This window comes from Podarcis muralis, chromosome 1, assembly GCF_964188315.1.
Source record: "Podarcis muralis chromosome 1, rPodMur119.hap1.1, whole genome shotgun sequence".
Classification (NCBI taxonomy): Eukaryota; Metazoa; Chordata; class Lepidosauria; order Squamata; family Lacertidae; genus Podarcis; species Podarcis muralis.
Window position 1 is genome coordinate 9402226 of NC_135655.1, and position 25729 is coordinate 9427954.

The 25729-nt window shown below is 44.4% G+C and overlaps 3 protein-coding genes across 7 annotated transcripts in view; 2 read left to right on the forward strand and 1 right to left on the reverse strand.

The window, feature by feature from the left end:
* MNAT1 (MNAT1 component of CDK activating kinase) overlaps positions 1-4248 on the forward strand; it is a 139497-nt gene extending 135249 nt beyond the window's left edge. Inside the window, exon 7 of one of the 2 annotated variants that reach the window (XM_077922380.1) lies at positions 3222-4248. In XM_077922380.1, the coding sequence (XP_077778506.1) occupies positions 3222-3353 (132 nt within the window). In that variant the 3' untranslated portion in view covers positions 3354-4248. The remainder of the gene's footprint in view (positions 1-3221) is intronic. The other variant, XM_028739599.2, reaches the window with a different exon arrangement.
* A 678-nt stretch (positions 4249-4926) lies between these two features.
* On the reverse strand, positions 4927-14693 carry TRMT5 (tRNA methyltransferase 5). 3 transcript variants are annotated; one of them, XM_028739715.2, is made up of 5 exons: positions 14556-14693; positions 10007-10662; positions 9453-9580; positions 7992-8637; positions 4927-6356 (listed from the first exon to the last, which is right to left on the reverse strand). In XM_028739715.2, the coding sequence occupies exons 1-5, from the start codon at positions 14558-14560 to the stop codon at positions 6271-6273; spliced, it is 1521 nt and encodes a 506-aa protein (XP_028595548.2). In that variant the 5' UTR covers positions 14561-14693; the 3' UTR covers positions 4927-6270. The 3 variants fall into 3 exon arrangements, with proteins under 3 accessions (XP_028595548.2, XP_077778279.1, XP_077778347.1); XM_077922153.1 differs by lacking the exon at positions 14556-14693 and adding an exon at positions 14400-14452; XM_077922221.1 differs by lacking the exon at positions 14556-14693 and adding an exon at positions 12873-12995.
* The window catches only part of SLC38A6 (solute carrier family 38 member 6), a 53432-nt gene continuing 42377 nt past the window's right edge, over positions 14675-25729 (forward strand). The window contains exons 1-3 of one of the 2 annotated variants that reach the window (XM_077922290.1): positions 14675-14799; positions 19549-19679; positions 22031-22104. In XM_077922290.1, coding sequence (XP_077778416.1) covers positions 14797-14799; positions 19549-19679; positions 22031-22104 — 208 coding nt within the window. In that variant the 5' untranslated portion in view covers positions 14675-14796. Of the gene's footprint in view, positions 14864-19548; positions 19680-22030; positions 22105-25729 lie in introns of both variants that reach the window. The other variant, XM_028739845.2, reaches the window with a different exon arrangement.

The window sequence follows — 25729 nt, forward strand, 5'->3', positions numbered from 1 at the left end:
AGGCTCAGGCTGTATTTACGGGGCGACAGCGTTACTGAGCAATAGTATCTGTGCATTGTTAATATGAGAGCCATGCTATAGGTTATAAAGGAGAAATAAGCAGATTGGACCCACCAGTTGTAAATGTTGGGACAGAGGCGATGTGAGATCCCCAGTAGGGTGGATGTCTAAAGGTAAAGGTAAAGGGACCCCTGACCATTAGGTCCAGTCGTGACCGACTCTGGGGTTGCGGTGCTCATCTCGCTTTATTGGCCGAGGGAGCCGGCGTACAGCTTCTGGGTCATGTGGCCAGCATGACTAAGCCGCTTCTGGCGAACCAGAGCAGCGCACGGAAACACCGTTTACCTTCCCGCCGGAGCGGTACCTATTTATCTAATTGCACTTTTTTTTTTTTTAATAATATATTTATTAAAATTTTCACATAAAACATACATCAGAAAAAACACAATTCATCATTGTCCATTTAACATCTCTCAGTTGTTACATAGGACTCCCCCACACCTCCCGCATACACTTGCATCATTATTAAGTTAATTTCAAACAAATTATCATTTTACTCATAATCTTAGTTTTAATTAGCATATAATTCATCCTTAAGTCTAATTTGGTGATAGACAATTGTTTTCTACTCTGGCATCCGGTTCAACACTCAGCCAAATTACAATATTTTTGTAAATAGATCTTGAATTTCTTCCAGTCTTCTTCCATCCTTTCTTCTCCCTGGTCTCGGATTCTGCCGGTCATCTCGGCTAGCTGCATATAGTCCATCAGCTGCATCTGCCATTCTTCCACAGTGGGTAGCTTCTGAGTTTTCCAGTTCTTGGCAATCAATATTCTTGCTGCTGTTGTTGCATACATAAAGAATGTTCTGTCCTTTTTTAACACACTCTGGTCGACGATACCCAAGAGAAAGGCCTCTGGTTTCTTAGTAAAGGTGTATTTAAACACCCTTTTTAATTCATTATATATTGTCTCCCAAAAGGCCTTCACTCTAGGGCAGGTCCACCAGAGGTGAAAAAATGTTCCTTCATTTTCCTTACATTTCCAACATTTACTATCAGACGAATGGTATATTTTAGCTAATTTAACAGGGGTCATGTACCATCTATACATCATTTTCATCACATTTTCCTTCAACGCATTACATGCAGTGAAGTTCAGCCCAGAGGTCCACAACCTTTCCCAATCTTCAAACATAATATTGTGCCCGATGTCCTGAGCCCATTTTATCATTGTTGATTTTACCATTTCGTCTTGTGTGTTCCATTTCAGCAGCAAGTTATACATTTTTGAAAGTACTTTAGTCTTAGGTTCTAGCAGTTCAGTTTCTAACTTTGACTTTTCCACTTGGAATCCTAACTTTTTGTCATTTTTAAACACTTCTTTAATCTGAGCATAGTGTAACCAGTCTCTCACTTTATCTCTCATCTTTTCTAAACTCTGCAATTTCCAGTTGTCCCCATCCTTTTCTATTATCTCCCAATATTTTGGCCAATTGGCCTCCATATTGACTCTTTTTCGAGCCTTGGCCTCCAGGGGTGACAGCCACCTCGGAGTTTTGTTCTCCAATAAGTCTTTGTATTTTGTCCAGACATTAAAAACTGATTTTCTGACAATATGATTCTTAAAGGCCTTATTTATCTTAGCTTTGTCATACCATAAATAAGCATGCCATCCAAACGCATTATTAAAACCTTCCAAGTCCAAGACATCCGTATCTTCAAGAAGTAACCAATCTTTTAGCCAGCAGAACGCTGCAGCTTCATAATACAACTTTAGGTCTGGCAGGGCAAAGCCCCCTCTTTCTTTCGCGTCTGTTAGTATTTTGAATTTAATTCTGGGCTTTTTGCCCTGCCAGACAAATTTAGAAATATCTTTCTGCCACTTCCGAAAACACTCTGTCTTGTCTACAATCTGTAGTGTCTGAAACAAAAATAACATTTTTGGCAGTACATTCATCTTGATGGCAGCTATTCGGCCTAACAAAGAAAGTTTTAGTCTTGACCAACTATCCAAGTCTCTCTTGATTTCTGACCAACATTTTTCATAGTTATCTTTAAAAAGACTCAGATTTTTTGCTGTTATGTTTACCCCCAAGTATTTGACTTTCTTAACCATGTTCAGTTCTGTCTCTTTCTGAAGCTGTTCCAACTCAGTATCTGTCAAGTTCTTCCCCAAAACCTTAGTTTTTTGCTTATTCAACTTAAATCCTGCCACTCGACCAAAGTTTTGAATCAGTTGCAATACTCTTTTCATACTAGATTCCGGCTCCTGTAATGTCAAGACTAGGTCATCTGCAAAAGCTTTAAGTTTATATTGTTTCGCTCCGACCTGGATCCCTTCCACCAACCGGTCCCCCCTAATCATATTCAGGAGCACTTCCAGAACCGAGATAAACAGTAATGGGGAGATCGGGCAGCCTTGTCGTGTACCTTTTTCTATTTATCTAATTGCACTTTGACATGCTTTCGAACTGCTAGGTTGGCAGGAGCTGGGACTGAGCAACGGGAGCTCACCCCGTTGCGGGGATTCAAACCGTCAACCTTCTGATCAGCAAGTCCTAGGCTCTGTGGTTTAACCCACAGCGCCACCCGCATCCCAGGGTGGATGTCTATCTCTTGCCATTTACTCACCAATAGGTGGACTAGATTAACCTCAGGTGCCCTTCCAACTCTGCAAATCTAGGATTCTGTAAGCTCTGTGTGTCATTAGTATCTCTTTACAACCATAACGAGTGCTTTAAAAATTTCCCAAAGCTGGGCTACACAACAGATGAATAGATTTTATGTTGTTGGGCTCTTTCCTGCGTAGCAGCTTTGAAACCATTTCAATCACATTTATATAAATGTTGTACTGATGGGAGCGATTTGGGAGCAGCTTAAACTTTCCATCTCCTTTCCTGGATATGCGAGAAAACGTTGGGCAGGCATCTGTTGAAGTTTTTGGTACTGGGCATCCTGACTCCGGGCAGGAGGTGGTTGAACCAGGTGAGGCACCGAATCCGTTCAACCTCTCTAATTATGGGAATGATTAATCCAACAAGGAGAGTTAAATCAGATTTGGTCTCTGCCGTTTCCGATTCCGAGGTTTTGAGAAGTGTCCAGTGTCTGTGGCAGTGTATCCAGCGGTGGGAACCAGAGAAATTGGCTTTTCTTTCAATTCCCATCCCGGAGCATGAAATGCTTGTTTCTCAGCTCAGACAATGCCTTTCTTTGTTCTAGGTATCTAAACCACGTCCGAGCCGCCTCCCCGCAAGATCTCGCTGGTGGCTATACTTCCTCCCTTGCCTGTCATCGAGCCCTTCAAGATGCCTTCAGCGGGCTATTTTGGCATCCTGGCTAGGTTGGGAGTAACAGACACTGGAGCGGAGCGAGCAAAGCAAAAAACCTCAGGTGAAAATTGCTGCCGTCTGCACTCTGGCCAGGCTGCCGCCTGTCTTTCCTTCCTTTTGTGTGTGTGAAGCCAGCTGCGCTTAAATATTAAAAACATGATGTACAGAAACTTTCTTTTTAAAATGGTGGTCATGTTTCTTCTTCTCTGGTGGAACGAGGGTAAGGGTGGAAAAGGTTCTAGTCACTTTGCAGCTAGAGGCTATTGGAAGAGATAATGATTTTGTTTTGTATGTTTGCGGTTTCAGAACCAGACTTGTAAAAGATTTTTAAAATAAAGTCAGATTGTTGTGATTAAATTCTGCAGATTCTGCCGCTGCACTTCAGGGTTTTCTTTGCACAAGCACTGAAATGCTACTTTTATATATTGTAGCTCTGCAGTAAGGGCAAAGTTCTTTCATCTCATAAAACTGGCAAATGGGAGTTTCCTTCCTTGAAGTATGATACAAGAACTGGATATGGGACTGATTTCTAATTCATTCTACTTTGCATTCTGAATTATGTAAGTTAGAATGATTGTGCGGCAGAATGCAGCAGTTCTATTAGGAACGTCTCATCTTTCCTGCTGTAGAATAAAATTGCAAGGGTGCCATCATGCTGCAGTTTGCATGGCTGCCTATATGATATATTGCCTATATGATGACAGAACCGTAGTGGGGGCAGGCAAGCCACAGAGGAACAGACAGGATAGGAGAGGGCAGTTCCTTTGTCACCATCACGTCAGTGCCACTGTTGTGGCCTTAGCAGCATACGAGTACATTGGAAAACACAACTAGGATTGTCATCAGTATCACTTGATACCCTTGCTCTCATTTTGAAAATATATCTATCCATATTCTTCAAATAAAAAATTTTTTTTTTGATACTGTATTATACTATACTACACTGAAATGTTTAAATGTTTGTCCTTGAATCTTCCTGCCATACCTGCCTTCCTCCCGTCACACCAGTGTGCCGCACCACACCTTTTGAGAACCACTGATTTAGACAGTACTTTGGAGAGTTGCAAGTGCTTCGTATCTAAGCCCAATGCCTGAATTCATGGCGGTTGCAACTTCCGGATTTGCAACCCAGTCTCTTAGCCACAACCCTATATCAGTGTTCCCCAACCTTGGGTCTCCAGCTGTTTTCGGACTACAATTCCCATCATCCTTGACCACTGGCCTTGCTAGCGAGGGATGATGGGAGTTGTAGTCCGAAAACAGCTGGAGACCCAAGGTTGGGGAACACTGCCCTATATCACTAAATATGCTAATTTTAATTCAGTGGAATGATGCAGAGTGTCAGAAGGACAAGCATCGAAAAGATTCTCTCCCTTTCCTCTCAACAGAACAGAAAAGCTATTCAGAGTCTGCAGCTTGCATCATAACCTCATAATTGTACCAGTTGTTCTTTTCTCCCAGGGAATACAATAAATTGCAACTCAGCCACTCCAGGGCCTGTTTGGAAAGTTCTTGCTTCTTCACAAACAGCAAAGCAGCTGCTTGATTGGTTTTATTATATTGTACATTGCTTTGAAATCGATGAAATTATAAAATGAATGAAATAAATAAATTTATTGATGACAATGAATTACTTCGGACAGCAGTGCAGGCACCACCTAAATGTGCCTCTGGACATTTCTCAGGCAAGGCAGATTGGTGTAGATAAGCATTATGTTCAGAACGACTGCTGATATTAATTTGGGATGATATTGTTTGTTTATTTATTTAAATGACTTTTACAGCCTGCTTTCTCCCCACAAAAACCTCAAAAGTGGCTTGCTCAAAAATAAAATTCACTAATAAAAATAACTATAATATTTAAAATATAAAACACAGCAGCATTAATACCAACATTTAAAAATAATAATTTCACAGTGCTCTCTGAAACAAAATAAAAAGGGGGTGGGGAGAGACTTTCAGCATCTATCTAAAGATGGGAAGGGAAAGATTTGGATAAATTTCCCAGAGAAAATTCCAGCGTTATAGTGCCACTGTCAACCAGGCTCTGTTGCTAGTACCCAGCTATCAAATATCTGCTAACAACAGGCTAGAGAGCAGGTCCTCTGATGCCAAGCTGAAGACCCAGGCAGGTTCATATAGTTCAAGGTGATCCTTTAAAAAATCTGGTTCTGGGTCATTAGAGGGCTTTAAAGGCTTACAGCAGCACTTCCACACTGTGTGTGTTGCGGAGAGAACCAGTTGGCTTGGGTAGGTCTGGGTTGCAGAAGTAGACCCAGAATGTGTTTCTGTCATGATTCAAACATGGGCAGGGCTGGAATCCGGAGTCGGCTTTAGCCGCACTCTTTCTGTAGTCTATATCCCAGCTGGGAGCCCACTGCCAATTCCTGATGCTCCCTTGACCTGCTGCTGTCAGCACCTTTTTGTCACCTGCTCATCTAGTATGAACACAGTGATGGCCTGGGTTTCACCACATAAGAGAACCTGCGCAGGACGTGGTCAGTCTAAAAACATGTTCATCTGTTTATTCAATTTAGACCCTGCCTTTCCTCCTGAAGCAGCCCAGGGGCAGGAACAGGTGCTGTTTCAAGGCTACCAAAGACACAGACTGTTTCACCTGGTTCCTTTATCCTCTCACCTCCGTTTTTCATTGGCTGGGGAATGACTGCACGCAACCTAAACAGAAGATGCTACCAAGTGTGGCAAAATAAACATTTAATATTCTTTTTTTAAAAAAAATATATGTACCCCATCCAACTGTTATGGAATTAAAAAGAAGCAAAGATGATCAGGGCATAATCAGCACAGCAGCTGTTAATACCATTTTTCGGAGGCTGTCCTTACAAGTACTGATGAACAAATCTGCTTGGCTTCCTTGAAATATGGGAGTTAAAAGTTCTGCATAGACATCATTTCTGGAATGGTACCCACGAAGTCTCCTAGACCATAAGGTTCTTTTTTTCTTCAGGGGGCTCTTCATTTGGACGCAGGCGTTTAGATGCTGGTTCCTGGGGATTATCTGCACCTACAAGTAAAAGATGACAGACTGTCTGAATCAATATGGATCTGCAGGCATGTGTGGAATTCTAGCAGTTTAGGGGGAGACCCTTAAGTTTTTCTCCCAGTCCCCTGTCACACAGCAGCCCCCTGACTTTCATGCAAGTGCCAGTGGCCTGCCCGTGGCTGGGCAGTTTTGTTGGCATCACAAAACACATCTGAAAGTGGGTTTGATGTGGCATTAAAAGCAGCCTGGTTCTGTGTGTGGCAGTGGATACACATGTTACAGCGACAGCAGGCTGTGTGATGATGTAGGCAGCACAGTCAAGCTGCCTGGAGGTGGGGAAGGGTCCTAAAAAAGGAAGCTGGAGGGAGAGGGGGAAAGCCGGAACTAGGGAGCAAAATTAAAACCACACTTTCAAACTTGTCTCACGTAAGCGGCTGTGGAGAAAGGAGGGGCAGGTGAGGTACAATAAAGGGACCCTGGGACAGGATGCAGAGGAATTGTAGCTCTGCATCCATTCCCACCACAGCCTCTCTTGCTGCTCCCGAAGTTCAGGAACCCTTTGCAGTAGCAGAACTCAATGGGAGACAAAGGGCCTGCAGTTGGAAAGCGACCATCAGTGACACCTCAGTGCACACCTGCAAAGCTCTTAGGATTTGGGGTCGTCTGCAGCACAAAACTTGAGCAGGAGCAAAGCAAAAGGATTTTACTAAGCATCCGAGGCACTGACAACACACTTGCAACATGCCCTAAGACATGCAGCCGCATCACAGGTTGTGAACTTCCCACAGGGAAAATTGCACATAGAACATCATGCGTGAATACACACAAATTTGTTTCCATATTTATTCATGTGCTGAGAAACCAGGACTGGCTGCAGCTTCCCTATGCATGCACAGCAACGAAACAGTTGCCTGTGCGCCTGTAACACATTATTTATTTGTGACCTTTATGCTTTTCCCTCCCTAGAAGTACATTCCCCCTCGGCCTCCTATGCAGGTTAAGGGCCACAATTAGGGCTGGGCGATATATCGATTTATCATCGAAAACCGGTTTGAAGTCCATGCCGTGAAGCCAGCCAATGCTGTTTTTGATTCCTACAGCCCTGTTAACTCTGCCTGCTCAGCTCTCCTCTGCCTCCTGCAGGGTGCAGCGATCACAAACGCAGGCGCCAGCAAAAACCACGATGCAGGAAAAACTGTGAAGCCAGCCAATGCTTCTGCATATCTCCATCCTTATTTCAGACATCATGATATACTGATATATCACAGTGTTTAACTGGCGATACATTGGTACCTCGGGTTACATACGCTTCAGGTTACATGCGCTTCAGGTTACAGACTCCGCTAACCCAGAAATAGTGCTTCAGGTTAAGAACTTTACTTCAGGATGAGAACAGAAATCGTGCTCCGGTGGCGCGGCAGCAGCAGGAGGCCCCATTAGCTAAAGTGGTGCTTCAGGTTAAGAACAGTTTCAGGTTAAGTACAAACCTCCAGAACGAATTAAGTACTTAACCCGAGGTACCACTGTATATCACAATGTTGAAAACCAGGTATTGCCCAGCCCTAATCCCCATTTCAATGTCCGATCTGAGGCAAAGGATTCACAGAGGACCCTAAAAGCTTGCAGTAGTCCTGCCTCTTTCTTTGACTCTATTACCTTTCAGAGAAGACAGCGGCTTGTACAACACTTTGGATGGGAGGCTGAAGCTGATGCACATCATGTCCTTATTGGGCGCTACGTTCCTCACCAGCTCCACAGAGCAAAGGCCCTCTAAGGAGATTCCCAAGCAGGCTTCCACTCTCTCCTGAACATCTTGCGCAGGGTTGTCGTGCTTGGAAAAGCAGTAGCAGTGAACGGTGGGAAGACTGGTGCTGCCCGGCTCTCCATCCAAGAGGTGCCTGAAGACATCCAAGAATTCAACTGCCATGGCTGGCAAGTTCATGACGATGTGCAGGCAGCTGTTCCGCTCCTTCAAAGAAAGCTGTCTGGTCAGTTCTTCCTTCACCGGCTCCTCCAGGAACTGCCTGCCATCCATGTTGAAGACCTTGACTTTTCTGTCCACTTTGTTTAGCTTACAGTTGTGCTGCAGCCACTTGTACGAATCAGGGTTGAGGTCGTTTGCAAACACAATGCATCCCTTCTTTGCTGCAGGAATTGCAAAAGGCCCCACCCCGGCGAAGACATCAAAGAGAAGGTCGCCTGGCTTGAGGAGGCCGACGATGCGCATGTGTTCTGTGCAGAGGCGGGGGTTCCAGTAGACTTTGGAGAAATCAAATTCGTACATGATATGGTGCTCCTTAACCTGCAAGAGTTCAAAATATTCGGATGATCTCTAGCAGGCTAGAATCTCTCTGATCCAGAATTCCCCAGTAAAGGATGCTGCACACATTTTATTTTGTATTCATGACATCAAGATCTATCCCATCAAATATCTTTTGCATGCAAAACCTACTATCAGTGACTGAGAAATGATCATGCCCCTAGCCAAGTGTACTCCCTGGGTGAAAGCTGTGATACAGGTGGGTGCCATTCAGAAATGGTGCTGTATGTTTGCCTTTTCTAATCAGCAATCGGATCCCAAGTAGAAAACATACCATAAGTCCTAAATCTGTTCTGGGTCCCCCCCCCCCAATTCTCTAGAACAGATTTGGGGACTGCATGGAAGCCGGTCTTGATGTGCAAGTGAAATTGGACAATAATTTAGTTGAATACCACCCACAGTTTCTTCAAACAAATGCACAAGGAAGACATTGTTTTCCCAAAGAAGCAAAATCAGCACCTGGTTTCTGAACTGGTTCTAAAACTCAAGAGTTCATTAGAATCTTTGATTATGTGGTTTTAAAAAAATTAATATACGTCTATACATCTGACCACCACTAAGCTACGTTCTTCCTACCAAAGTCTTATGAACAATTGTGATTTCATTTAGGCTAGACTTGGACATCTGGGAACACACAGAGACTGCCAAGTCTATGGAATAGAGAGGAATAAAGAATTAATATGTCAGACTCTATCTTTCTGCAATGTCTGCTCTTTGCTTTGTCTGTTTTCTCAATGTTAGATTTTTAATCCCCCCTTTTTTGGTTGCAAGAAAATACCATTAAAAATTCCTGGTACCTTTGTGATCATATTGGCCTCCTCTCCGGCTAATACCTCCATTTGAAAATTCCGATAAGCATTATCTATGGTATTGGTTTTATTTACAGCACAGGTGATTCCTGGGTTCTTGTCAAGGATAACTTGACCTGAAAGGCAGAGAAATGGGCTGTGAAATTTGCTTTTCAAAAAAGCAGGCATCTGATTTAAACATCTATGATACAGACTCATAAAGAACATATAAAATAAACCCCACTCCATTTCCATTAGGCTGTTGCTTAAATTTTTTAGTGAAGAAATGCTGATTGCCCTTGCCAAGGAATGTGGCACAATGCTTGCCCTCCTCCAGCCATTAATGAGTTATCAGTAGGCCTTTACGAATGGGAGAGATCACTTTTGTGTCTCCAGAATTTTTGCAACATTATAGCTTAGATCTAGTCATATCCACACCATGTATTTAAAGTACATTTAAATACATACTTCAGACATGCGTAACCCTGCTTCAGAAAGAAACTGCTCAGTCATTTCTTTGGAAATAACCAAACAAGACTTCTCTGATGTAAGTCTTAACCTACCAATTATGTGTTTGTAGGGCAGCTGATGGTCCCTCAGATTCAAGTGAATGATGTGGCCAATTCTGCTGAATGCAGTGGTCACTTCCTGACCTTCAGGAAGCACTGCTTGCAGAATTTCGTCCACCTTGAAATGGTCGTATGTCAGTTCCTGGTTATACTTGACAATCTCAGGGCTGATGTTAAAGCTCTTAAGGATCTGTTGCTCAGATTCGCCCAGGGAACAGCTGTCGGATATGGCATGAGGATCTAACAAAAGAAACTTTCTGCTTTCATCTTCTGGGTCTTCAACAACTCTTTTGAGACCTGGGCGCTTCAACAGCACTCGTTTGAGAGGCTTCTCCAGCTTGCTCAGGAGGTCTTTGTTAACCTTCAGAGCTGGGATGACAACATTCCTTTTGAAAGCAGCTCTGTCAAGGGTGGTCATTCCACGGACCCTGGGATGCGGCGAGTGCAGGTCAAGGTCAAATTTCTGCTCAGGTACCTCCGGCATAGTGCACAAACTATTTCTACGAGCTACTGCAAGATGTCCAGGCAGCCGATTAAGAGGCTGACCGCAAAACGTCCAGACTGCTGGAAATGATGTATTTGAGGCAGTTGTTCCAAAATATTTCACTTTCAGGAGGCTAGCAGGCAAGCTGTTTAATCGCCTGAAAATCCTAGAAGGGAAATCATTCACTTTATAGACATTATGTAAGCATTCAATAAAAAAATGGGGAGGGGGGAGAATGCTACAAATCCACATGTCTGTACAGTTCTCATAAAATCACTTGCACTTGTATGAGATTATTCGAAACTGTCCTACATAACCCAAAGATAACACTGATGCAGCAACGAATTAGAAGCTTGGCAGAGGAAGGAGTTTTGGGCTTGTATCCAAAGTAGTGCTATGTGAACTTTCCTAAGCACAAGGATTCCTGCTTGTGCAACAGAATATTCTCCCCATCTCCTCCTGTTTCCCCCATATTCCCCCTACAACTCTTCTAGGGGTTCCTGCAGCCCTGCGGAGCAAATCTGGTACCCGAGATTTTAGCCCTGTTGTCAATGGCAGAGTGCAATCCTAACTGTGTCTAATCAAAAGTAAGACCTATTGAAATCAGTTATCCCCAAATAACTGAAGTTAGGACTGCAGCCCTGGCCCTGAAATGTATGCCATAACAGGTGAAGGCCTCACTAAACATGTGCAGAGGATCTTTCCCTCAGCAGCTGAATAACCACATCCTAAGAACCGTCAGCCTTATCCTTGTACCAAGTAAAGTAAGAAGGTGCTTCTGGTCACAAACACAGGGATCTTTAATTTGGGCAATAGGCCTCCTGGATGGTTAGAAAATAAAACTTCCAAATAGCTTTGTGTTTCACCGAGTTTCTTTTTAAAGCAAAACTTGATTTAAAGAACATGAGAAGAGCCCTCCTGTATCTGTCCAAAATCACACATCCCTTATCACACAGTGGCCAACCAGATGTTTTTGACATGCCCACAGATAGGGTAGAAAGGCAAAAGCCTTACCTACTCTGTCCACACCTTGCAACATTCAGATGTGTATATACACTCACTTCCTACAAACTGGTTTGTGAACTTCATGCAGGTAAGCCCACAGAATGTCGATGGATTTGTGGCTGAAAATGCAGCACGTCCATTGCATTAAATATTCACATGGATTTTAATTGTTTTTCTGTTTCTTTTTAAATATATTTTATTGTATTGCAATTCTATGAAATATTTTGATTGTGTGATTTGGGTTTAATTTGGAGATTGTTTCCCCCCCCCCCTCCCACACAACTGTTCTGTCACTGATATCTCCTTGGGAAATGAAATGGGGTAGACGGGTATTTTAAGTAAACAAACTCCTAAGAGAAGATCAGGCGTAGAAAAACAAGTTATGTGAGGGAAAATGGAAACAATTGGGTATGTTTAGCCTGGAGATGAGAAGACTGAGAGAGAATGGGCCAGCACTCTTCAAAAGTTGGCCATATAGGAGAAGGCAAAGAACTTAGGTCACATGCACACCATAGATTTAAAAGACATTATTTATACCACTTCAACCATCACAGCTTCCTCCCAAAGAATTATGGGAGCCGTAGTTTGTTAAGGGTGCTGCATATTGTAGCTGGGGGGGGGGGGGGAGAGAGGATAAACTACAGTTCCCAATATGGCTATATTCTTACCGATACCCTGTATTGGTAAGCTTTTATGTCTGATGTTTCACTGTTTTTATTACTACAGTGGTACCCTTGGTTCTAGAAGTTAATCCGTTCCGGGAGTCCATTTGACTCCCAAAACCATTCAAAAACCAAGGCGTGACCTCTGATTGGCTGCAGGAGCTTCCTGCACTCAAGTGGAAACCGTGTTGGACGTTTGGCTTCTGAAAAACATTCACAAACCAGAACACTTAGTTCCGGGTTTGCGGTGTTTGGGAGCCGATTTGTCTGACAACTAAGCCGTTTTAGAATCAAGGTACCACTGTATTCTGTTTATTTTTATTCTGTTGGAAGCCACCCATAGGGATATAAGCAATATATTATTATTAGTGGTACCTCGGGTTACATACGCTTCAGGTTACATACGCTTCAGGTTACAGACTCCGCTAACCCAGAAATATTAACTCGGGTTAAGAACTTTGCTTCAGGATGAGAACAGAAGTCGTGCAGCAGCGGCGTGGCGGCAGCAGGAGGCCCCATTAGCTAAAGTGGTGCTTCAGGTTGAGAACAGACCTCCAGAACAAATTAAGTTCTTAACCCGAGGTACCACTGTATTAATAATAATAATAATAATAATATTCCTCCAGGTCGGCCATTTTTTTGAGAACAGGGATGCTGGACCTAGATGGGCCTTTGGCCTGATCCAGAAGGGCTCTTCTTTTCTTCTTACCTTAAGTTGCAGAAGGATAATATCTTTTTGCCTGCACATTACATGAAACACCTTGAGGGCAATAGCAAGTTGTGGCAATGCAGCCAATTCAGCCTAGAAGGTCGCTGGGCTTCTCCCTGGCTTGGGATCTTCAACCAATGTTTAATTTTTTTTGTATTAATATTATCTTTTGACAATATGTAGCAAAAACCCTTATACATCATATAATGGGCAATCCAGTCAGATGGGTGGGGTAATAATAATAATAATAATAATAATAATAATATTTTAAAAAAATATTTGCTTCTCATGCAAAAAAAGAGTGTGTAATAAAAAGAAGAAAAAGCAGAAAAGAAAAACAAAACAAGGACCTATTAAATGGGGGAACATAACAGCCAAAGTCAATTTAGGTTGCCTTGGGCGAGATAAAGTGACAAACACATTTAATAAATAATAGTAGTGACAACTGTTCTGGAGGCTAGGACCTGAACCAACAGATTCCAAGTTAAAATAAATGAGATTCTGACTAAACATCAGGAAGAACTTTCTGACGGTAAGAGCTCCCTCAGGCAATCTCCTTCCTTGGAAGTTTTCAAACAGAGCTCAGGTGGGGCATCTGTCACGGATAATCTAGTTGAGATTCCTGCATTGCTGGGGGTTGGACTAGATGTCCCTCGGGGGTCCCTCCCAACTCTGCGAATCTATGAACTCTGTGTGTCATTAATATATCTTTGCAACCATAACCAGTGCTGTCTAAAAGATGTCCCAGCGCCTCTTCACTACGCCACAGATCAGGGTTTCCCAAACTTGAGGCTCCAGCATCTTGTTGGTTTTTTGGACTACAACTCCCATCATCCTTAGCCAGCAGGACCAGTAAGTCAGGGACGATGGGAATGGTAGTCCAAACAAAAAACACAACCCCAGTTTGGGGAAACCCTGCACTCAGCGATGAGATTAAGGCCTGCTATGGAAATCCAAAGGCTGTTTGATATCTTTTATTTCTTTTTTAAATTTCTGTTGTTATTAGTATAAAGATGGGGAATCCGTGGAAGGGAAACTGGGCTGATCTTAGGAAGGAAATCTTAAGTATAAAGGATTAATGTATAATAAGTTAAAAGCTGATACGTAAATTGAATTAAACATAATAAATAAATTAAGGTTAAAAAGTTAGGGATAAGAACTTGCTGGATAAATATCTGGATGTGGAATACAAGAAGGGGAGGTGAGGGGAAGTTCTGGAAAAAATGTTACTGAAAATTTGGAATTGTAAAGGGGGAAATTTTCTTTTTTGTTTTTTTCTTTTCTTTCTATCTTTTGTATTACCTGAAACTTTAATAAATATTTTTTTTTTTTTTAAAAAAGAGAGAGATTAAGGCCTGCTAGGGGTGTTCTCGCCCTGCGGTTGCTGCGCGGAGCAGAGGCCTAGTTGGCCTACAAGAAGAAAGGCCCTTCTTCCTCCACGCTGCAGGGACGCGTGCCTCTGAGCGCGCGCAGAGTGCATTTGCCTAGTCAGACGAGGGAAGGAAGAAATAAAATTAATATTTATACCCCGGTCCATCTGGCTGGATTTCCGCAGCGGCCTCCATAAAAACAATAAAAAGTCAAGTATTAAAACCAAGCCCAAAACGGCTCCCCACACCGCCCCCCCAGCCTCCGTTGGAAGCGGCGGGGAGCCCCCAGCCCCTCATTTTTAGGGCGCCTCACCTCATGCCGGCCTTTCGCCGCGCCGCATGTCCCCTCAGCTCGCCGAGGCCCAGCCTCCCCGCCCAAGCGCCGCCCTCGAGTAGCGCGCTCCGCCCTGTTTCCTCTCAGCGCCCGCCGGCTCCTCCCCGGCCCTGAGGACGGGGCTTCGGTCGGCCTCCCGCCGCTCTTGGGACTTCTCCGCTCCCTTCGCCGCCATGGAGGAGCCGCGGCTCGGCGGCAGCGTCAACTGCGAGCCGCGGGGATGGTACTTGTCGGCGCAGGAGCTGGAGGACGGAGCGCCGCTCCTGCCGCCGCCGCCCCCGGGCAGGGTGTGTGTGGGGCTGGGGCGGTGGGGGGCGAGAGGGGAGGCGGTGGGGCTGGGCTCCCCCGGGTTGGAGGGCGGCTCCTCGCTCAGCCCCACAGAGCAGGGCGGGTTGGCGCTTCCCGCTTTCAAATCCCCTCACAGTGAGGGGTGCTAAAAAGAAGCAGCAGCTGTAACATGGGTTGGGGATTCAAAAGATATTTCGATAATACTAATAATACTACTAATAATAATAATAATATATTTATACCCCGCCCATCTGGCTGTGTTTCCCAGTTTGGTTTGGCTTGGAAAGTAAATCGTGTGTGAAATTGCCATAGGAATCATTAATGACTGGCAAGTCCTTGCAGATCTAAATAGTGCTATTTGTATTATTGGCTTCCCCCGCCCCACCCCCCATAATTTTTATTAAATGTTCTGTTTTACAATTTAGAATACTCATTTAAACAACCTTAAAATATCAATGACTTCCCTTCTTCTCTTTCCATGGTTCATATTGCGTAACAAACCCCTGCATATTTTATATAAACTAAATATTCCATTATTATATCCATGAAAACTTATTTACACTGTTGAATTTATCTTCACCCTGTGAGGTCCGTTAGGCTAAGAGAGGGAGGGTGACCTCCAAATTGCTGAGTTGGGCATCATGGCTGAGTAAGGATTTGAAACCACTTCTTCTTTGAAGATACCCCATCCTGTGTCTTCGAAATTGGAAGCCACGTAGATTGGGCACAAAGATTTTCCCAGCTCAGCATTTTACATCTCGCTTTGCACAACGCCATAACATATACTCATGGTACTCCTCATTCCACGATATTTAGCCCTATACTCAGACTATAGTGGATGCTTGGGTTGCGAACGTGATCCATGCGGGAGGCACATTTGCAACCCGCAACATTCGCAACCCGCAGTGCCGCATCTGTGCACACACGGGTTGCGATTCAGCGCTTCTACGCATGCGCAAAGCACTATTTAGCACTTCTGTGCATGCACAAAGTGGTATTTAGTGCTTCTGTGCATGTGAGCGCCGAAACTCAGAAGTAACCCATTCCAGTACTACCGGGTTTGGCGTGGTTCGCAACCCAAAAACACGCAACCTGAAGCGTCTGTAACCTGAGGTATGACTACATCATTTACCCCTGATGACGCTCCCAGGCCGGTGTTGCATTTCCACATCTTCATGAGTTTCCCAGCACACCTTGCTCACAGCCCCACGGGCAAAGTGGCATTTCCTAGTGCCGTAGAAGCACACAGCACAGACTCATGAAACTTTGCAACCCTAGGAAGACTTGTTGAATGCATACACTGCCACCCTTGAAACATCGTAGTGAAGGGGAACAGTTAGCCCTAATACTGTTTGTGAATTCCCCCCCAGCCAGGCCTCGCCTTAAGCATTTTAAAACTGCATTTGGCTCTCTCATAGAACTTCACAACCCCATAGAAGCCACAGAATAATAATAATAATAATAATAATAATAATAATAATAAATTTTATTTATATCCCGCCCTCCCCTGCCGAAGCTGGGCTCAGGGCGGCTAACAACATTCTAAAACATTCATTATAAAATTAATCAAATCAAATTAAAGTCAAATTAATGGCAACCATCAAGCAAAATTCTGTGCAGATTGCCGATTGCCAGAGGAGGGGGTCAGGCTGCGCCCTGACCAAAGGCCTGGTGGAACAGCTCTGTCTTGCAGGCCCTGCGGAAAGATGTCAGGTCCTGCAGGGCCCTAGTCTCTTGTGACAGAGCGTTCCACCAGATTGGAGCCGCGGCCGAGAAGGCCCTGGCTCTAGTTGAGGCCAGCCTAACCTCTCTGTGGCCTGGGATCTTTAGGATGTTTTTATTTGCAGACCGTAGATTTCTCTGTGGGACATACCAGGAGAGGCGGTCCCGTAGGTACGAGGGTCCTAGGCCGTATAGGGCTTTAAAGGTTAAAACCAGCACCTTAAACCTGATCCTGTACTCCACCGGGAGCCAGTGCAGCTGGTATAATACCGGATGGATATGATCTCGTAGCGAAGACCCCATAAGGAGTCTCGCCGCGGCATTCTGCACCCGCTGGAGTTTCTGGGTCAGTCTCAAGGGCAGCCCCACGTAGAGCGAGTTACAATAATCCAGTCTGGAGGTGACCGTCGCATGGATCACAGTGGCTAGGTCAGGGCGAGAGAGATAAGGAGCCAACTGCCTAGCCTGGCGGAGATGAAAAAATGCCGCCTTTGTTATAGCTGTAATCTGCGCCTCCATAGAGAGGGAGGTATCGAAGATTACACCCAAGCTCTTAACGGACGATGTTGGCACTAATTGCACCCCCGCAAGAGATGGGAGTTGCCTCCTCAATCCCAAATCGCTCCGTCCCAGCCAGAGGACCTCTGTCTTCGAAGGATTTAACTTCAACCGGCTCCCACGAAACCATCCAGCCACAGCTTCCAGACATCTGGTCAGTGTATCTGGGGCCGAGTCAGGATGGCCGTCCATCAACAGATAGAGTTGGGTGTCATCGGCATACTGATGGCAACCCAGCCCAAAACTCCGGACAAGCTGGGCGAGGGGGCGCATAAAGATGTTAAAAAGCATCGGGGAGAGAATCGCACCCTGAGGCACTCCACACACCAGGGAGTGGTGCGATGACAATTCCCCCCCAAGCGCCACCCTCTGTCCCCGACCAGAGAGAAACGAGCACAGCCATTGAAGGACTGTGCCCTGGATCCCCACGTCGGCAAGGCGGTGGTCCAGGAGTTCGTGATCGACCATGTCGAAGGCTGCTGACAGGTCTAGAAGAATCAGCAGCCCCGACCCGCCTCGATCCAGCTGCCTGCGGAGATCATCTGTTAGGGCGACCAGAGCCGTCTCGGTCCCATGGCCAGCGCGGAAGCCGGACTGGAATGGATCGAGAGCCGATGTTTCATCCAGAAACCTACCAAGCTGTTCAGCAACCGCTCTCTCAATCACCTTACCCAGGAATGGAAGATTCGAAACCGGGCGGTATGGACACATACTCCTCTATCTTTCAGCTTGGTGGCACAGAAGTTCCTCACGTGGGTTTGAAGACTCGGCCCCATAGAGTCCTGTAGAATGGACCCACATACTTTTCCAATTGTGTTATTTGTAACACAATTGCATCTCCATAGAGCCTCACAGCACCAACATCATCGCTCAGGGCATGCCCATGTTCAAATGCTTTTTGCAACCTTTGGAAGTCACCTGTGTCACCAGAAGGCTCCATAGTACAATGTCTCTCTCCCCCCCCCCCCCAATTATATACAGGTCATGGCACACAGTCCTCTTATAAATGGGATTGTCCATCACATTCTTTAGAAAAAGTGTTGTAGAACAGGTTTCTCCGCCCATTTGTTTCGTTCCATCCCACTTCTCACAATCTCATAGTTCCAGAATTTAGCATTATTCCTACAGCTGTAGTGGTGGTCCTGGGAATCCATCTGGACCTGCCAAAGATGTTCTTCCAGCCCTAGAAATCTATGGACTGGATATTAATTCCACAGGGTCCCTGTTGGATAGAAAAGATACTTGCATTGGTGTTGGGGAGAGGAAAAACGAGAATAATGCCACCCTCCCTGTTTCTACTCAAAAGTAAGTCTCATTGAATTCAGTGGGGCTTACTCTCAGGTAAGTGGGGCTAGGATTGCAGCCCAAATCAAAGAGCATGTATACCTCTTATGTCTCACAGGTTCTGGATGCCTTTTAAATAGACAAAATCATAACGTAGTAAATGAACTAAAAGCAACAACAGCCATCCTCTAAGCACCGTAGCATTCCTCCCCAAAAAGCCACTACTGTAAAACTATCAGTGACTCTCCCCATAGACTGTGAGAGTATTCAACTAGACTAGAGATCCACTAACTCTACCAGTAATGTTATTAAGTTTGAGTTTTAGTAGATGGAACAGTGTTGGCTCTGGTACAGTCTTTTGCAGGCATGACTTCATTTTCTGTTTTTATTGCCACTTTTGAGACCAAGGAAAAAAATAAAGTTGGAAAGCTCACATTTACGTATTTCATAAGTTCTGGCTCTAAGAAGTCCCTAAACTTACAATACTTGGTTAAAAAAGAAATCGAGTTAGAAAACCTAATGAGGCTGAGATTTCCACCCTCATAGCCATGTCAAATCTAAAAAAACAAATAAATTACGACATTTTTCTTTTTACTGGCTAGATGAACAGTTATTAGAATTTGGTCTTCCCTGATTCAACTCTAGTAACTGTTAGGTTTAAAATAATTTTTTGTATGTTCAAACTCAGTCCTTTAACTAACTAACTAACTAACTAACTAACTGCATATACTCTCGGTGCCTGCTAAAACATTCATGTTTAGACAAGCCTTCCCAGGTGTTTTAAAAGTTGAGGTAATTTTTAAAATATGTTTTAATATTTTAACATTTGTATGATTTTAGTTGTAGTTTTTTTCTTGATTTTACTGTTTTACCTTTTTGTAAACTTCTTTAAGGTCCCCCCCCCCCAATCAAGCAGTGTATAAATTTTATGAAATAAATAAAATAAATAAATATACTGCTTGACTATAATAAAACTTCTGAGTGGATTGTCAGCGGTAGTCAAGAGTCTTTGTCTATGAATTAAATTACTTTTCCACTCCCATTTGCTTTGGGCTTGTGTGATTGCTTTTGCCCAGATGAAGAATTCACAGTGTTAACAATCTGGTTCTGTCATTTTCAGACATTTTTGAACCAGACATCGTCTGGGGCTTCCTTTGGCTTCTCGGTATTTAATTTAATGAATGCTATCATGGGCAGTGGGATACTTGGATTGGCATATGCCATGGCTAAGACGGGAATCCTTGGATTTAGGTAAGTTTTGTGTGTGTCAATTATATTTCATATTATATTGTACTATATTTTCAAGTAGTGTGTAAGAGTTTTATATAGTTAAACCTCAGTTGTCAAACCTAATCCGTTCTGGAAGCCTGTTCGTCTTCCGAAATGTTCAACAACCGAGGCACGGCTTTCGATTGGCTATAAGAGCTTCTTGCAGTCAAGTGGAAGCCGTGTTGGACGTTTGGCTTCCGAAAAATGTTAGAAAACCGGAGCATTTACTTCTGGGTTTTCTACGTTCAGGAGCCGAAATGTTCCAAAACGGAGGTGTTCGGGAACTGAGGTTAGTAATGCTATAAATTAAGACTTATAGTTCTAGATTAATTAATATCAATGCTGTATTTTAATCTTTATAGTCAGAAATATACTATGTGAAACTAAAAAAGTTAAAGTAAGCTTCAAAAATACCATATAACATGGGGGAGGGGAATGCAATTGTGCTAAAATCTCAACTTTCCTCTGTGTGCCACCCTTGTCTGCTTGGTCTATACATGCGGCAGTATGAAATTGCAGAATCCTGGGGTAGTAGACTGGACAGTACCACTTCAAATGCCAGGTTTGGGCGACAGCAGTGCTTGGTGGGGTGCCGCAGGTAGGGTGGCACCAGGAGCAGACCACCACCATTTGACAAATAGTGCAGTTATCTTTTGTGATGTGTTAATAAATTTGCAAGCCATACCTCACTATTTCTGGCTCGGAAACCCGAACTGGGGTGATTCACATTGAACTGGTCCACACATAACATGGCGTGGCAACCAAACTGTAGCTTGGCATCATGTGTGAACGCTGCCCAGTGAGTTCATTATGGTTTGCTTGCTGCCAACAAACCACAGCCTGAATCCATGGTTTGTTTTTAGCTTACAAACCATGGCTTGATGTTGATAGCTCAGCATTGTGTGTGAACCCAGCACCCTTCCTTAAACTTGCTGGCCATCCCACACCGGGTGCTTAAGGTAAAGGTAAAGGGACCCCTGACCATTAGGTCCAGTCGTGACCGACTCTGGGGTTGCGGTGCTCATCTCGCTTTATTGGCCAAGGTAGCCGGCGTACAGCTTCTGCGTCATGTGGCCAGCATGACTAAGCCGCTTCTGGCGAACCAGAGCAGCGCACGGAAACGCCGTTTACCTTCCCGCTGGATAAGTAGACCTATTTATCTACTTGCACTTTGACGTGCTTTTGAACTGCTAGGTTGGCAGGAGCTGGGACCAAGCAATGGGAGCTCACCCCGTCGCGGGGATTTGAACCGCCAGCCTTCTGATTGGCAAGTCCTAGGCTCTGTGGTCTAGACCACAGCGCCATCCACATCTTACCAAGCTACAAAGGCACGAGGAAAGGGCAGCTGGAAAACAAGCCAAAGATTGGCGGGGCAAGTTGTGATTTGTTGCATCTTCAGCAATGTGTGGTTTAGCATTGTGTGCAAACCAGGAAATTGCAAGTGCCAGGTTTAAATAGCTGCGTCTTGTGATAGTGGTGGATCACCCAGCCAGAGTGCGATTGCTGTATTCTCTTAGGAGAGGTGCTGTTGTCATTTGCCATGAACAAACAGGCAAATACCAAATTAAATGGGTGACCCGAAACGTTCTTTAGAACGTTCTAAAGCATAGGCGGAAATGACTGGCAGAATCCGAGACCAGGGAGAAGAGTCGGTGGAAGAAGATTGGAAGAAATTTAAAGACTATCTACAGAGATATTGTAAAATTAATGAATGTTAGAATGATGTTGGATTGAAATTAAGTGGTTTCTAGCTGTAATGGTATAAAAGAATATGAAAAAATGGGGTTTTTTTTATAAGTAAAAATTTAATGTTATAATAACGTAAGATTAAAGATCAGGGTAGAATAAAGAGGGAAAGAAACTGCTGAGCTAATAAATTGAGCTGGAATAAAAAAAGGGAGGTATGAGGAGGTCCAGGAAACAAGTAAATGAAAAATAACGTGATGAAAAGATTGATTGTTTTTAACTACTTTTATTTTGTATTTTGTATTTTTTCTTTTTCTATTTTGTAATGTAAAAATCCTAATAAAAATTTTATAAAAAGAAATAGAACGTTCTAAAGCATAGAGATGGTGAAATGGTTCAACAATTGGCCTTTCCCCCATATATAAAAAAACTCCAAATTCAATGACACAGAAAATTCAAAAGAAAAGCAGAACATGGAAAATATTGAGTAACCAACCGTGGCGTGAATTAGATTCTGCCGATGTGAACCATAAAATGAGGAAAGAACGATTTCTTCTGCTTGTTTCTGGGAAAACACAATGTATTAAATATATATATATATAATATATATTAAGTGTGGCCTTGATCATTTGTTTCTTCTGTCCTAGTGTGTTGCTGCTGATTGTTGCCATCCTTGCATCTTATTCTGTATTTCTCCTGCTTACTATGTGCATTCATACTGGTAAGTGAAGGCAGCACGCAGTGATTTAATCTGAGAAGCCTTTAGAATGGAAAAGTTAGCAATATATTCAGAATTTGCAAAGTGCATTTCAAGGGCTAACAATTGCTGCGGCCGGTGCCGTATGAGAGCCAGTGTGTCATAGTGGTTGAAGTGTTGGGCTAGAACTTGGGAAACCAGAATTCAAACCCCTACTGAGTCATGAAGCTCACTGGGAGACTTTTAGATCTGTCACCATCTCTCAGCTTAACCTACCACACGAGGTTTTGTCAGGGCAAGTCTTGTGACTTGTTATTGCAGTGATTTATCTTGTTATTGCAACATAGAGCCCTTTCCACGTTGTCCTGCCTGATAGTGAAATCACACAATTGTGTTGCGAAAGGCTTTGGGGGATTTTTTTTTTAATGCATAGCCCATTTGTGCAAAGCGCTAGCCAAGCCTGTTGGGCTTCTTTGCTGCTCTCCCCCTGCCCCCCATGAACTATAAGGGTGCTCTGGAAAGGGGAAGATCAGTAGTGCTGGGCAAGCTGCCTTTAAGTTTGCTTGCCATTATTAAATGTCAGATTCAGAAACTCCTTTGTAAACCCAGGTTTTTCCAGTTTGAAAATTTCTCCTTAAAAGGTAACGCTGTACTCTTTAAAAAATATCAGTGTTTCTCGAACTTGGGTCCCCAGCTGTTGTTGGACTACAACTCCCATCACCCCCTAGCTAGCAGGAACAGTGGTCGGGGATGATGGGAGTTGTAGTCCAACAACAGCTAGGGACCCAAGTTTATTTATTTATTTGTATTAAATTTGTATACCACCCTGCACCCAAAGATCTCAGGGCAGTTCACAGCATTAAAATACAAAATACATAATAAAAACAAGAACGGAAAAGGGGTGTGATCTCCTCTCCCACAAACAATTTTAAAAAGACATAGAATATCAACCAGCTTCTGTCTTTTGGCGGGAGGCAGGGAAGGGAAAAAATTTTGGGGAAAGGCTGCAGTGTGCTGCTTTGAATATTGCACACATCCAGTTTGGTTTGAGGATCATGCCACGATTTTAAATTAAGAGTAGTGGGAATGCTAGTTCTGCACGTTTAATTTAACAAACGGGCTTTCAGCAACTTTAGATGCAGTAAGAGTTGGTGGTTTGGACAGAGGGGCTTCTTTGTTAACACTGCTTTTTGTGCTTCTGTTCCCTCCATCCAAAGTAGAGCCACCTATGGTATTCCAAGTGTTTTTAGAACTTCTAAGTAAATTCACCTAGCAAATCCGACACCCCCCCCCCGACCCCACTAATTTTTGTAGTGAAAAGGGGAGGGTAGACGCAGCAGTGGAAAACGCCCTGGGGGTGCCTCCGGTACGCGCAGCTCTGGAAAAGGCATCTCCCTTCTCTTCCAGTGTGCTCCTTAGCGACATACCGTATTTTTCACCCTATAGGACGCACTTTTCCCCCTCCAAAAATGAAGGGGAAATGTGTGTGCGTCCTATGGGGCGAATGCAGGCTTTCGCTGAAGCCTGGAGAGCGAGAGGGGTCGTTGCGCACTGACCCCTCTCGCTCTCCAGGCTTCGCGCAGCTCTCCGCAAGCCGTGGGAGCCCGGCGCTGGGCTCCCACGGCTTGCGGAGAGCTGCCTGTTCTGGGGGCTGGGGTCAGGGGAAGCTCGGGCTTCCCCTGCCCCAGCCCCGCGCCGGGGGGGGGGGATTTTCCTTTATTTCCCCCCAAAAAACTAGGTGCGTCCTATGGGCCGGTGCGTCCTATAGGGCGAAAAATATGGTACATCATAATGATCTACAGCCATACCTTGGGTTACAGTCGCTTCAGGTTGTGTTTTTTCAGGTTATGGACCGTCGAAACCCGGAAGTACCGGAACGGGTTACTTCTGGGTTTCGGCGGTCGCGCATGCGCAGAAGCCCTAAATCGCGCTTTGCGCATGCACAGAAGCACCGAATGGCAACCTGCGTGTGCGCAGACGTGGGTTGCGAACGTGCCTCCTGCACGGATCACGTTCGCAACCCGAGCATCCACTGTATTCACACTAAGCTTCCATAACACAGCAAGGAGCATGAGACATTGTAAGCTACCGTATTTTTCGCTCTATAAGACGCACCAGACCACAAGACGCACCTAGTTTTTGGAGGAGGAAAACAAGAAAAAAAATATTCTGAATCTCAGAAGCCAGAACAGCAAGAGGGATCGCTGCGCAATGAAAGCAGCAATCCCTCTTGCTGTTCTGGCTTCTGGGATAGCTGTGCAGCCTGCATTCGCTCCATAAGACGCACACACATTTCCCCTTACTTTTTAGGAGGGGAAAAGTGAGTCTTATAGAGCAAAAAATACGGTAATCTAATAATAAAATTTTTTATTTATACCCCGCCCTCCCCAGCCAAGGCCGGGCTCAGGGCGGCTAACAACCAATAATAAAAACAAGTTGAATGAATACAACTTATAAACAAGATTAAAATAAAACATTAAAACATTAAAGCACGCAGCCTCATCACAGGAGGAAAAAATAAATAAATAAATCTACTATTTATTTATCTACAATTTCGTTTCCCACACTCTTCTCAGACAGGCATGTGATTTACACCAATCACAAATGCTGCATCGGAGGAGTGAAATTGCTAACGGGGGATGCAAATCTCTCCTTCCCCAGTCATGTCATCAATCATATGACAAGTAGAGGGGACAGCACCCTTTTCTCCTCCTCAGCTGATTTGCATGGATCTACTAAGGAGGGGAGCTGTGAGCAGAGGCAGATTTAGGGTATCGCGACATTCCATTACACTGGGCATTGAGCCTAGGGGGCGCCGCAACTATGGCAGTACGTTTCCGAGCACAATTCAAAGTGTTGGTGCTGACCTTTAAAGCCCTAAACGGCCTTGGTCCAGTATATCTGAAGGAGCGTCTCCACCCCCATCATCCAGCCCGGACACTGAGGTCCAGCACTGAGGGCCTTCTGGCGGTTCCCTCATTGCGAGAAGTGAGGTTACAGGGAACCAGGCAGAGGGCCTTCTCGGTAGTGGCGCCCGCCCTGTGGAACGCCCTCCCATCAGATGTCAAAGCGATAAACAACTACCTGACATTCAGAAGACATCTTAAGGCAGTCCTGTTCAGGGAAGTTTTTAATGTGTGATATTTTAGTGTATTTTTGGTTTCTATGGAAGCTGCCCAGAGTGGCTGGGGAAACCCAGCCAGATGGGCGGGGTACAAATAACAAATTATTATTATTATGGCGTAGTGGATTGAGCAGAATGAGAGGCGGGGTGTGCGCACAAAATTTTGGCCTTGTACAGGGCACCACTGAGATTTGAAAGACCACAGTCTGCCCCTGCTATGAGCCTGTGTGTACACCTGCACATGCAAAAGCATGTGTTCAAGAGTGTGGGTGCCACACTTCCTAGTGGCATGTGGCCCCAGAGAGTTAACAACGGGTGCATGTGGCCCTCAGTTCATAAAAGATTAGCCACCTGTGCCTTAAAGCATGATGTGAATGCATGTAGTATTACTTGTTGACTTTCACATTGTTTTGCCTGCATTTGCATCAGGGACATGAGTGAAAAGAGGCTTGAGTCAGTGTCATCTCCATAATTATTATTCCAACTCATAAACCTACCTCCCAACCTTCTGAATGCAGGATTTCC

Excerpts from the sequence above, each read along its gene's own strand:
- TRMT5 (XM_077922153.1), bottom strand. The coding sequence starts at position 14,437 with ATGGAGGCCGCTGCGGAAATCCAGCCAGATGGACCGGG. Across the intron at positions 9,581-10,006 it reads GCCCTACAAACACATAATTG|GTCAAGTTATCCTTGACAAG; the intron begins GTAGGTTAAGAC and ends TCTGCCTTTCAG. Across the intron at positions 8,638-9,452 it reads AGGCCAATATGATCACAAAG|GTTAAGGAGCACCATATCAT; the intron begins GTACCAGGAATT and ends GAACTCTTGCAG.